This window comes from Rhyacophila brunnea, unplaced genomic scaffold (genome assembly GCF_057557595.1).
Source record: "Rhyacophila brunnea isolate RB1 unplaced genomic scaffold, BYU_Rbru_1.0 scaffold_6, whole genome shotgun sequence".
Lineage (NCBI taxonomy): Eukaryota > Metazoa > Arthropoda > Insecta > Trichoptera > Rhyacophilidae > Rhyacophila > Rhyacophila brunnea.
This window is the reverse complement of record NW_028233276.1, coordinates 3,896,691-3,910,578: the sequence shown is the minus strand read 5'-3', so window position 1 is coordinate 3,910,578 and position 13,888 is coordinate 3,896,691. Positions and strand designations below refer to the sequence as shown.

Below are 13,888 nucleotides of genomic sequence, written 5' to 3'. Positions count from 1 at the left end.
TAGTTGACTCGTAGATAAAATCTTGGAATGAATGATCCGAATGGCAAAATATTTACTTCTGAAGCTGGGGACCCAGGTTCGAAGCCCTTCTTTTGAAAATGCATATGTTGTTTTACCAATGTGTGTTAACGTCCAGAGCATGGTACTAATAGGTCGAGCAAATAAGAAACGGATGCTAGCCACTTGCTCAACCTGTTAGGTCCATACTCTGGGTCCAAACACATTGAAATACAACATGTGATTTTTTTGCTGGACCGGGGATTCAAACCCGGGATCCATAACTTTACAGGCCGACATGTTACCCGCTTGGCCATGATGTGGGATAGTCACAGTTATAATATAGTTAGGTACATGCTGTTCCTGTCTATTGACGTTTGTAACATTCATATATCAGTCAACCAGATTGTTTAACTGTGAATTCACGACACTGTCCTTTAGTTTTTAACTCGTTTTTCTTAATAATTGATGTCATAATACCACAGCTCAAGAACACTCCAAATCAAAAATATAAACAACTGTTTAAATTAAAATGCCACCGATGCTTGTAAAATGTTACATCATATTCACAAACGTTGATTTTAGATACCACATTGTATTGCGGTGAATTTTATTGGCCACTGTGCGAGAGAAATGGAACAGCATGTATATTCCACCTGCATGTTATCCTAATTCGGCTTGAGTATAATAACCATTTCTCATAAAAAGAAAACTTCTAGATGCCTCTTCGATTGAGAGATATTGATTCTAAAAACTCAAAAGCCATACATGAAGAAAAGTATAAATATCTGTTGCATGTATCTAAGATTCATTATAAAAATTATTGTCACACACACGGGAGATGTTAATAGTCTTCGATTCTCTGTTTAATGGTACCTATTTTGAGTTCACCGGATGATCAATTTGGTGGCCATCATCAAATCTGAAACTATCACTGTATTTGGACAAATATTCTTCCAATGTTATCTATTATGGAACGTCCGTGAAACACTAGTGCCGGGCTCGACGGCCAGTTGTGAACTTATCTTGATGGGTGGGTCTCTACAAATATCTGTTGGAGTTTTTTATGTTGTGATTGTTATTAATCCTCAGGCTGCATTACCACCGGAAAGTGCTAAAGAAGAGGTGAGCTCTCCTTTGAAGGTTGGCGATTTCGTCTACGCAATCCGCTACTCCATCTTCAGTGCTTGGGTGCCAGCCACCATCATGGAGATATGGCCTAAAGGGACTCCGGTGAGTCCACTCAATTGATTTATTATTCAGTTTCTGATACAATTGCTTTCGGATTAATATCAGTAATGGACTATTATGGTTCATTCATCAAATTAGTGGAAATAGATTTAACGACCTTTATATAGATTTTATGAATTTTAGCAAATATTTAAATTTACAGCGAATTTTTAATTAACCATGTTTATATTAATGGGGTTTTACTGTATGATGAACATCAATCAATTTGTGTATAATAACTAAAATTAGGTAAAAACTACACATATCCTGTGCACCGACCCATTGAATGTGATAAAAATGCAATATTTTTTTTATCTTTGCATAATGCTAAAATGATGGATCTCTTTGGTTTACAGCTCTCGAATGGAATAGTGGCACTATTCTCTATGATGCGTGTGAAGTTTGAAGCGATAACTCGGGGCGAAGGCTTCGTTGTAAAGCAAGTGACCGGCCGACAGGTGGCAAGCATGCAACCCTCTACATATAGATACTCCATTGGTAACTGTCCTATTTCATCAATGTAATAAAAATATTGTTGCATTTGTCAAAAATGGTGTCATTCTTTATTTATTTCTTCTTAGATGACAGAATTCAGTTGGCTTAAAGAGAATTTAGGCCAAACATGTGGGTGAGCCAGTTCCAACAGAGGCTGCATGATCCTCTTTCTAATCCTGACGAAGTCATATCAGTTTTGGCGGAAAGCATCTGTTCTCGAAGCACAGCAGAATAATAATAAGATACCATGACTCACTACTCTACGGTGGCTCGCACCTATGAATTCGACATGACTGCAACATGTTAATTTTATTGATTTTTGTTGGCATTCACAACACATGTAATTTAATGTACTGTCGCACACAATGTAGATGCAACATTGTTGGTTGAAAAAACATCTGTTGGCACATGCAACATGGTTAGAATGTTGCTGAATGTATTCGAAAAGTCACCGCTACAATGTGAGCTTTGGAATAGGTGGCATTTGGTTTTGATCGTGATCAGCTTTACTGATTGTCGCAGACATTCGTCATCCAATGCTGCTCCAGCTGTTGTTCAAACGTGTCATCTTCTGTGATCATAGTTAATTTCTCAATTTTAGGTTTTGATATCTGTGGTTTTCATATTAACTACGCGGACTGTTTGCAGGCACCAGAGTGATAGCTCTCTTCAAGGATCAGACACAGCAGAAGAAAAAGGATGCCTATTACTCTGGAGTCATCGCTGAGATGCCAGCGATCGCCAATACTTTCAGGTTAAATATATATATGTGATTATTTATTTATAACCAGTGGCGGCTCGTGGATAAGATATCTGGAGGTGCTGCGGTTGATTAAAAATTAAATAAATGTTTATTTGGATTATATTTTACTATTAACATCAAAATTAAATATAAATTATTAATTGTATTAATAAATAATTAAAATAAAGAACTTTGCATAAATTGTTTGCTGAAATAAATTTTAACAATGATAATAAATCATCAAAGCTATATTTCTTTCCTCCGCTGTCGTGCGCGTGCTCATGTACAAACGCAGAAATGGCGATACACTGTCGGGCCGGCAGTACCGATCAAGCTCCTAGCTGCGTGCTCCGCGCCCCACACCCCTCCTATGCCCATTTGAGCATATTCGTTTGAAAACGGTACTGCAGTACCGCGATGTACGATAATTATTGGATACATTGGTGCGCAAATTTATGTATATAATAATATTCCATTTTTCTCAATTTGCTTGGGGGTCCTGCAGTTCCACAGTGCATATGTACGAGCCGCCATTGTTTATAACTGTAATAATTTATATTTTAGGTGTTTATCGTTAATTCAAACTTACAATGTTTAAAATGTACTCTATAATATTAACTAATTGAAGACAATCAGTGCCGATTTGACGCTGCTGTTGATCAAGTGATTGTGGAGAATTAGCATCAATTCGGCGCCGCTTGTCCTTGGTATTTTTTTTTATTGTGTTTCTAATACGATACAAATTTACCGACATGTTTAAAAAGACAATTGTAAATTGAAATGATTCTATAGATGGCGGTGCGACCGTAATGCATCAGGCGTTAAAAAATCATATTTCTTTTGGGCAAGAGGACATGATCTCTGTATTGAAAATACATCTCTCTGGCAAAAACCCACCGATTTATTTCAATTATCAAACTGAAAACTAGATTAGTAGCAATCTGTTTTTGTTTACAGATACCTGGTATTCTTTGATGATGGCTACGCACAGTACGTGAAACACACGGACGCCACACGAGTGTGTGAAATGTCACAACGTGTATTTGAGGACGTCCACGCCGACTCGAGGGACTTCATCAAGAAATATTTGTCCGCTTTCCCCGACAGAGCCATGGTTAAAATGCAAGCTGGCCATGACGTTAAAGTCGAATGGAACGGTTAGTAATTCAATGAATTTATTTATGTGGCACCATTACGAAGAGCCCGAATTAATCTAATTTGGATTTAGTTCCAATTTCTCTTTTTGTTTGACTGTGTCCGCCCCTTAGTTTGCTCATATGGACACCACACAGTTTTTCCTAGAAGCTTTGCATTTTTCACAGCAGCCCTTATATCCTCAAATGTGGGTTGCTACTTGTCACATTTTATATATATCCTGTATTCAACATTATTATGGAACTTCTGCATTTGTCACGTCCATAGCAAAATCTCATTATGGTTTTGGCCCATGCGAATGGAAAACTGTGTCTTTGTGTGAAGAAGCTAGTTTTTTATTTCAGGCAAATGGTGGTTGTCACGAGTGATGGCCGTGGACAGTTCATTGGCACTGTTGCGGTTCAGCGAAGAGTCAGACAAGCGGGTGGTTCGAGAGGAGTGGATCTACCGAGGGAGCACTCGGCTCCTGCCGCTCTTCCTGGAGCTCCAGGCCGCGGACAGGAGAGCCCATGGGAGACACAGGGGTCCTGGCGCCACGTCCAACACAAACAAGGTCTTTATTTTTATTTCATCATCTACAGTTACCAGAATAAACTAACTAAAAACAGTATGATAAATAAGAAATATTTTTTAATTTCAAGATGAACTTATAGCCAGTTTCTAGTACTGAACATGAAAAGCCCTCAATATACAGAAGAACTGTGTGGTTGTGTGGTAGGGCACACCCATGATAATATTGTGAAAGTTTGGAAGTTTGATGAAGAAACCTTGTGAAATGCAAGGCATCGAACAAGACTTGCCCATGCCCACTAAATTGCAATTTGTTAATTAATAAAACCTCTGGAGCAACACCCTGTAACGATTAAAGACCAACCACAAAAAGAAAATGTTACAGTAAAACCTCGTTAAGGCCATACCTCAGTCGAGGCACGGTCTAAAAAGATCGTGGCTAGGCGATGCGCGGATTGCAGGTCGCGGATGCAAATGACGCATGTCAAACGAAATATAATTTGTTATATAAATCCAACATGTGTCCATTTAATGTTCTGTTTATTGTTCTATCAGTAATTAATAATATATTCATTGACATGTTTTCTTTTTAAAGTAAATGGGTAACGTTTTTAGTCATCTTTACACGATTTAAGAATTAATACGCCCGTCGTCATCACGAAACAAAATTACGTGTTTCCAGCTCGACGTTCTCTCTCCGAATGGGAGCGAGTCCAAAATTTCGTTGCGCTTATAGTTGAAAATTATTTGCTGTTTCACTGATGTATCACCTTAATAAGAACAGGGTAATTCAAAATTCGCATAAATCGAATTTTTCGCAAAAAAAAAAGTCCCTCAAACATTATTTTCATATAAAACCATACCTTTAATTCGAATTTCGTAACACAAAATGATTTCAGAGTCCTGACATACGAAAATATTCAATAAATCGTAATAAAGTACCCTATATCATGAGCCAGTCATTGAAAATTGAGACAGACTTTTTTTAAAAAAATAAATTGTTTATTTATTTTTATTAATGTAATAAAAATAATCCTGTTATAATCCATTAACACACACAGTGGTATGTCATCAGTGGCACAACTGCACTCTCCACTCTCCACTCAAAGGAAAAACAATAACTCACATGACATAACATTGTTTTAGGGCTGTATTTAATTGTTTTTGTTTAGTTTTACTAGACAACCAATGCCAAACATTCTTGACAAATTGGAAAAATGAAAAATCTTTCGTATTTTTTTATAATCCTAGATTCTAGAGAACACATAGATGGTGGTAAATGGTAAATACCTACTAATACCTAAGAAGAAGACTCACATGTAGGCTGGTAAGATCCTTCATCGGGCATTCCTTCAGGTTTGGGAAGTGAGGACATCAGGGCACATTTAGTATTGATAACATACATTTTTGATCTGACAGCTCTGTGCAGGGCTAGATTTATTTATACTAAATTATACAAGCATGGGCAAACATCGGTAATATAACAACATTAGTTACAACGGAGAAGACACATTATCATTACGGGTCCGTTATCGTAACACTTTTAATTTATTTGGCGCTGACACTGGGGGCGAATTAATTTATTTGGGCGCATTATCGGGATTAACACCGAAGCACTTTGTCAGACACGCGATTCGCTTTAAGGGTGGTTATAAGAATTATTATTAACACGATAACGGTAAAAGGGATTCACTGATTTATAATATCGAGACAAGCTCGGCCTTGCATTTTGCGTTGAGAAGGGCGGCCGGGCCGCGCCAGCCACGTGATTCTAGGTATGTTACACTTTCGCGGGAGAATTGGTACTGTTCAACAATTATCTAAAAAAATCTAAGGGCGGGGGTACGTTCACGCTCGGAAGGTGCGGTATCAGAGGGGTGCAGGTTACTCGAGAGATTTTTGAAACTCTCAACGGTAAATGCGTTGGCAGAATTCAAGGTCGCATGCCATTTCCATGAAGGCGTTCAGGTACTTAGCCCTGTATGAACGAAAGCCGTCGAGTGACGCGTTCGTTTGCGGAACAATTATTTGTGATATTATTTTGTAAAGCAGGGCTGGTAAACTTTCGTCAGGTATATTCTAATGATGTTTTTAAATTTGTGGTTAGATTACTGACTTGATATGGAGTTCTGATGCGTGATTTGGGGCACACTTTGTGGGGGAGGATATATTTGATGACACTACCTACATTACTTGATAACTTTAAGTAATGGATTAATTAATGCATGGTTACAAATTACAGGGTATTTTTTTTATAAAAAGTTAAGCGGGCGGCGAGACTGCTAAGAATTACTATTACGACAATGATAATATCGATTCGAGCATATGTTTTTTTTGCATACCAATTCGCCAATTCTTATCACAGACGAGTTCAGATGCGCCATACAACTCAAGCACCTGGTCTACCTTCTTACCACGGTTGTGGTTGGAAAATAGGGTTAGGGGTAGGATCTGCTTCGCTTAGGGGAGGAAAAGGAATAACTCAATCACGCAATTAAATTAATTAATTTATGCCAGTTCAAAAAACACACATTTCTTGGAGCACCAATCTACAATAGTCAGAAATGATCTCTTGGACGAGAGGGTGATCGCTGTCGTGGACCCCGCTGATAGTGCTACAACTGCCGGAGAGTCTCGTTTGGTGAAGATAACTCTAGACCACAGTTGTTGGATGTGATGAGAGAGAGAGAGAGCTCTGAGCGGGATGGAGCACTGAGAGCTTTTGAGCGTTTGGATTTTGCCAGTCTTTCAATGGTTGGTGTTAAATTTGTTACTGAGAGCAGCTTCAAATTGTTTGACAACATTCTTTTGCTTTTAATCAGCAATCAGTATTGAAAATATGAAGATGGATTCAGTTATAGCACCTACTTCAAAAAAATAAGTAGGCGCAAAGATGCAATGCGCCACCTGTAATCATCCAATGCGCCACGTTTGGCGCATGCGCCACAGTTTGGCCACCACTGTTGTAGAAAGTGACATTTACACTACTGACCAGTAGATTCAGAGAATTACTTAGAACTGGCTGTCAATACTGAATTGTCACACCCCAACATACAGTAATCGGTATCAAACAACTGTAAAGTACGCTTCTGCCTCCTAAAAACTTTCGTATAAAAATAATGAATCGTTTTATCTATCAAACGTTATTTATAATGTGGTCCATATTTCATATAATATATTTTTTCAGATGGCCAACTACCCTTACGTGGAGTACACCCGGCTCGATGAAGTTTCGGGAGTGGCTACCCCACGAATAGACAATGGGATGATATCGTTGCCAGTGGCCGTTCCCATCCCGGTGCCTGTGGCCATTCCAGTCGCTGTTCCGATTCCAGCGCAAGTTTCACCACCGGCAAAGGTTGAAATGCCGCCACTAGTTCCAATCCCGTCACCGGTTCAGGCACCGGCACCAGTTGCAATACCGGCGCCAGTTTTAATACCTGCGCCAGTTTTAATACCTGCACCAGTTTTAATACCTGCGCCCGATTCAAAGGTGAGTGTCGTTAAGTCTTTTAATATTACAGTATAATCACGTTAATTCAAAATCTTCAAGGTTCAAGGTCAAATTTGAATCAATGAAAAAAAAATCGAGTGTTGTGTGTAGACTATTTGATATTTATTTACCTAAATACCTAAGCTAGATAAATAAAAATGTTAAATCATAATCACGGCCCTTGGTGACGACATTGGAACCAAAGTGACACCTGTCAAATAATTTTGTATAAAAGTAAATGAATAATCTTGTTTGATCGAAACCAAACTGATGTTGTGTTGCAAAGATTGCAATTCTATAAATTATCCAATTATTAGAGACTCCACAGTGCCTTGTATTTATTCGCTTGACCATTGTTAATGTAACCATTAAATTATTTAAAGTTTATATTGTGCAGTTTTCATGCTTTTATCATTGTTTGCAGTGCTTCGAACCGGAACTGAACCGAAAATCGAAAACCGGAACCACACCGGAAAAAAAATATCGGTTTTTTTCAGTTCAGTACATGTTCAAACATGCGCATTAACATGATTTTAATCCCCTCTTCAGTTGTCGTGACACATTTCGATATAATTCTCGTAATTTATAATATATTATTTAAAAAAATTATAGCTATGGCCATGTGGTGTAGCATAACCAATGGTTTCGGAGCGTGGCCCCGGACTTTCATACAAATACCATAAAATGTTCTAAATTATGCCAGAAATTAAATTTTTAATACAAATAAAAACATTTCAAAATTATCATTCGGAGCAGAACCGGAAAATATGTTTTCTTTTTTAGAGCGAAAACCGGAACTGAACTGACATAACATATTTTTTTACTTGAACCGGAATGAAAACAGAAATGAAAAAAAAATAACGGTTTGAAGCCCTGATTGTATGTTAATTTAAACATTTTAATTTATGGGAAATCATAATTTTGTAACGACAACACTTCTCATCACCGGAAGTGACATTGCCGTATTGGTCACCGTGTTGCTATCTATCATTGCACTTTCATCTATGCATAGTGTTCTTAATACGATACGGCAGTTAGTTTTACCTAACATTGACATTCTATGCATCAGGCCCCAGCAAATTTTATTTTATAATTTAATATCCGCATGTCGTAACTATATTATTTTGAATATTCAACATAAAGGAAGCAGGTACCGAATATGAAATCAATTACTTCTGAGACATTAACAATTCTACGATATTGTCAAATGAGTAGACTACTGATATGAATGAAACGGTCTTTAGTATTGCTGAGATAATTTGAATATTAAGAGTGATATGTGACATTACAGCCGGCTATTCCGAGTACACAGGCGCCAGTCGAACGGAGAGCCGTCGCTAAGAAAAGCACGACCCATCGAAAAAAAGAATCAAGACCCGACAATTCCGATACTGAATCCCACTCCGCCTCTGCCCCTCCTACGCCTCAGAGTCTCCGCAGAGCTACTCCCTCGGGCGCTATGGAACTGCATGCCGACCAAGTTCGCAGCAAAGTTGTGGTCAGTTATCATTAACCCAGTCCAATCATAAGAAGTGTTATGTTGCAAACTGGAAGATAGTTTTTGTCGTACAGGAGCAACTGTTACGAGTATTTTCTAATCTGTGTTTTAAAGTAATTTAATGTATTCCAAAAATTGTTGATGGTGACAATAGTGTATTTATCTGAATTTGAAAATCTAATTGATTATAGAAATAATTAAACAAAACATATACATCGAGATGGTCGGTAGTTTCTTAAGTCACGAAGAGTTTATCATTCGTAGACTCTCTCACATCACAATCAATCTTCAAGAGTATTTAAGTAAGAAGGGTAATATAATTTCTATTGGTAATTTTTTAATCAAAATCAACTACCCTACTCCGACCATATGTACAATTACTTATCAACACTGCAATGTTGTACAACCATGTCGAAGAAGATGAAAATTATCAAAATAACATTGTTACAAATATGGAATTGAAACCTCAGAAACAAAATATGTATTAGAAAAAATCCTACAAAAAAGTTGGATTGAGCAGGATTCGAACTCACATCTTTTACTACCTGCATGAGTGTTCATCGAATCCCACTCAACTCAATTTTTTTCTTAGTAGAAAATTTTTCATTAATATGAATCTAGCAATTTTAAATCTTGTGTATATTCATTCAGTATGGATTAATAAAATAATAGTTAAATTACAAATAATATTGTTCTGTCTTCTTGTTTCATATGCACATTCATTCAGTATGGATTAATAAAATAATAGTTAAATTACAAATAATATTGTTCTGTCTTCTTGTTTCATATGCACATTCAGGACAAAGGGTGTTTGGTAAACAATTGTCGAAGGGTAGGACACTAGATGTGCCACCTGGTGACACTCGTACAGTGTGCTTTGGCCATAAAAAAGCTTTCTTGACATGAAGAAAGTATATTTCCTACCTACCTAAATTAAGATAGACAAATCTTAAGTTTTTGCATCCCATGCATTTCTGTTTCTAGTATTACACACCAAAGATAAAAGTGAAGCCAAAGAAGCTTGTTCCTCACTCCTGCTCGCCCAACTGTCTCAACAAAGGAGCCCTTCCACTCAGAACTCTGAGGACCCACAATCCCCTCGCCAGACCCTTGCTACTGGGATGGGAGAGGTATCGTATTTAAATGTTGTCTTATTTATAGATTCCTTCGAAAGCTTTAAAAATTTTAATTCAACACTATAGTGGAACTGCTTAACCATAATACGAGCAGATGTAGGCGCAGGAAGTAGGCGGTGGTGTGTTAGTTGCTTGTGGTTGCTACTTTGTGCTTTGTTAAAATACCGCCTCACTCTTTCGTTTCTTGCCCACGTTATCGAAAACTACTGGTTAAGTGGTACGAAGTGTTTATCAAACTTACAACATGCTTGTATCCCTTTAGACATGGATTTTTATCGTTGTCTTATGAGAAAAATAATTAGGTGTAGGTATTGTGTAACTGTAATACCAGTGGCGAAGGGTGGATGTAGGCTGTTAAAATCCATCATAAAGGATGGGCACTAAACTTTGTCAATCATACGTATTTGTTTTCAGTGAAATAAGACTACAATTTACAGGTGGTATTGGTTAGTTTATAAAATTCAATTAAACCCTGCGAGAACCAAGCCATAATAGATAATAGTCAAAAAAATCAATCAAAAGTATCTATAAAATATCTAAAATTATGCAATTAAATCAGGGGTCGGCACCATACCCGACTATTAGGCTTCTAAAGTATAGAAGAGAGTATTTCTAACGCTCTGTCTTCAAACAGAGCAATCTGCACAGAAAATAATAGTCACTCTGGTGACCACACCAATTTAAACGATATGACAATAATATATGCGATCCCGATTTTTCGAAAAATCTAACAAGAGTCTAACCACTCTAACCCCACACCTATTTCATTCACTGCCATTACTTCTTAAAGATAGATAGCACTTAACTAATTTTTCACACATTAACATGATGAGGTATACAAAGTCCAGTTTATTGTCCTAAAAGACCTAAACGTAACCTAAAGTTTTAAATTGTATTGGAATGTTTGTTGTGCCTATGCGTAAATTCAATCGTATTCTGGGTGCCTTTTTGTGTAATGGTTTATTAGGACGCACTCCTTAAAAGCCTAAAAAAACTGTTAATGTACATTTTAAACATATTATATTGTTTTCGCGTTCAATACGAATTTTTTCAAGACTCTTTATATTTACGAATTTGGACCTGCTTGACATTTTTTGGCTACTCATTTTACTTAAATTCAATAGAAGCACGACAGTCAAATGATTTGTTGTGAGCCAGGTAGGCATGCAAAGATTGTATGTGATTAGTGCAGTGTTTCCCAACCTTATTTGTGCCATGTCCCACTTTAACGCTTCAAAAATCTCCATACCCCCCCATATCAAAATTTCATAGTTAACTAATAAATTCTGAAAAAAAAATGAATTGCTTAAAATAAAAAATGCACATAGGCAATAAATACTATTTTCAATTTTATTTTCGTAAGTAAGTACCTACCTATGTATAATAATTATTATATTAGATGTACAACTCGGAAGAAAATTAGTTCGATCCTTATGCTAGATGTAAGCTGCAAAGAGTTTTTATGTGAGGTACTAATTTGGTTAATTTTAATCTTAAATCTCCACAGTTTGTGATATCAAAACGATTTTTTTCCAGTAACATATCGTTTACAGCGCTAAAGCGCCGCATTCAACTAAATATTTTGCTAGGAATGGCAACAGTAATTTTCTCGAAAAGTCATGGTTGCAATATAAAAGAAATATTTTAATGTAAAAAAATGTACTAAATATTTAATGATATGCATATTGCCCCCCAAAACATTCAAATTGCTCCCCGTATGCCCCACGTTGGGAAACACTTGATTAATGCATACCGATTATGTAACATGCGGTATAAATACACTGAAATTAACTTTTAACAGAAATGATCACAAATAATATATTTTCGCACTGGGGTGATACCCTAATTTCACATTAGAAAGAACAAAGGCAGTATTGTAATTCTTAACCTGCCTCAAATTTTATGGCTTACTCATAAAATGAGCACGCTTGGCAAGGATATAAAAATAAAATGTGCTGGCAAACAGATTTCTTTGGTAACTATTTTATGATGTGTGAGTATGGTATTTTGTATACTTGTAATAATTATTTTAGTATACCTAGGTATCTATTATAATTATTAAATAATCATATATATTCCTAAGAAATAAAACATTATAAAGAATGACTCGGAATAAGTAATTACAATCACATTAACGTGATGCTATAAATGTGAATAATGACAAATTTAATTGAATCTAAAAGAAGTTTGTGTTTTGATTGCTCACTAATCATCTAATACTGTTAACTTCAGTGTTTCCTTCTCCACTAAACACTTGCAAACAGAATGATTTTTTACTGAAAATTCTGTGGGCAATTTCTAGGTTAGCGTAACTATTTGAGCTCGTAAAGTTGTTTCATCAAATTTAATGTTCAATGAGCTACTGCTACAGCTTTTTTAGTTGACTTTACCTAACTAAAGTCAAGAGTACATAGTATAAAAACGAAAAGTATTAGCGGCATTGTTACTTACCTATGTTCTTTTCTAGATTGAAAATTTCGTAAACAAGTCAACTACTGTTTTATATGATGATTAAAATAAGCAATTATTTTGACAAATATTTTTCATTTACGTCAAATTTCAAGTTGAACATGTTCGTGTCAGCCGGCTTTTAGTGCAACTACATAAGTTTTATGGTACAACAAGTACGTATATTGAATACCAAATACTTGCAAATTTGTTTTAAATGAGATAATTTTGCTTTTTTGACAGAAACGTTACGTTTTCCACACCTATACTCTCGGGTCCAGTGCTGTTGATTTAAATTTTTGTTCAGACAAATTAAATTTTTTACTTTAAGAATTTTGTAGTTTAATATATTATTATATTGATAGTCAGACACAAATAAATATTGTGGTTTGATTACTTTTTGTTCTTACCCCGTGTTATCTGTTATGAATCATGTGTTGATACTTGAGTTTGCAAATTGGTTCATCGATACGTATCTCTGTCTAATTCCTTCATTGACTTATGCAATACTGTAGCATGTGTTAGAAAAGGACCGACGTATGTAATTGTGACATACCTTATAGGACAATTTTATTTAAAATACTCTGTTTCACCAGTCATTTCATAAATAGGTATAGATTCTGGGCACGGTGCCGACTTCTGAATTAAATCATACATAACTATGAATATTTTATAGATAGAATAACATTTTTTATCTATTATAGTTTGGTATAGGCAGGGCTTAAGGCGAAGTCTCACTGAGCCTTTTTTAAAGAGGCACCTAGCGGAAAAATACGATGCTTGCAATTTGAGACATTTTTTTGATAATTTACAATTTCAACTGTATTAATGAATAAATATGTATCTGGAAACATTAAAAAGAAAAATATTTTTTATTTTAAATCAAAGACAAACTTACAATTGTAAGAAATGTAATAAAATGCGAATTTGTTGAATCGGACCGCACCCTATTATTACATATATTTTATGGTCATATTTATTATTATAATTTACTTTATTAAGTTTGCATCACCTAAGAGATTTTTGACTATTTCATAGTTTTAATAATTTTTATATCTATTTTAAAAAACATCGATTTTTATAAAAAATATAAATGTGTATAACTTGAAATCTTTTTAATAAAAAGGATTTCAAATTATACACATTTATATTTTTTATAAAAATCGATGTTTTTTAACCCTTTT

At 35.7% G+C, this 13,888-nt stretch overlaps 1 protein-coding gene and 1 long non-coding RNA gene across 2 annotated transcripts in view; both read left to right on the top strand.

The window, feature by feature from the left end:
• LOC147065109 (uncharacterized) overlaps positions 1 to 13,888 on the top strand; it is a 459,822-nt gene that overhangs the window by 243,075 nt on the left and 202,859 nt on the right. The window lies entirely within an intron of this gene.
• LOC147065113 (uncharacterized) overlaps positions 1 to 13,888 on the top strand; it is a 70,662-nt gene that overhangs the window by 27,379 nt on the left and 29,395 nt on the right. The window contains exons 14-21 of the mRNA XM_085956768.1: positions 1,090 to 1,230; positions 1,584 to 1,725; positions 2,371 to 2,476; positions 3,422 to 3,621; positions 3,964 to 4,172; positions 7,317 to 7,622; positions 8,914 to 9,120; positions 10,105 to 10,250. Of these exons, the coding sequence (XP_085812894.1) occupies positions 1,090 to 1,230; positions 1,584 to 1,725; positions 2,371 to 2,476; positions 3,422 to 3,621; positions 3,964 to 4,172; positions 7,317 to 7,622; positions 8,914 to 9,120; positions 10,105 to 10,250 (1,457 nt within the window). The remainder of the gene's footprint in view (positions 1 to 1,089; positions 1,231 to 1,583; positions 1,726 to 2,370; positions 2,477 to 3,421; positions 3,622 to 3,963; positions 4,173 to 7,316; positions 7,623 to 8,913; positions 9,121 to 10,104; positions 10,251 to 13,888) is intronic.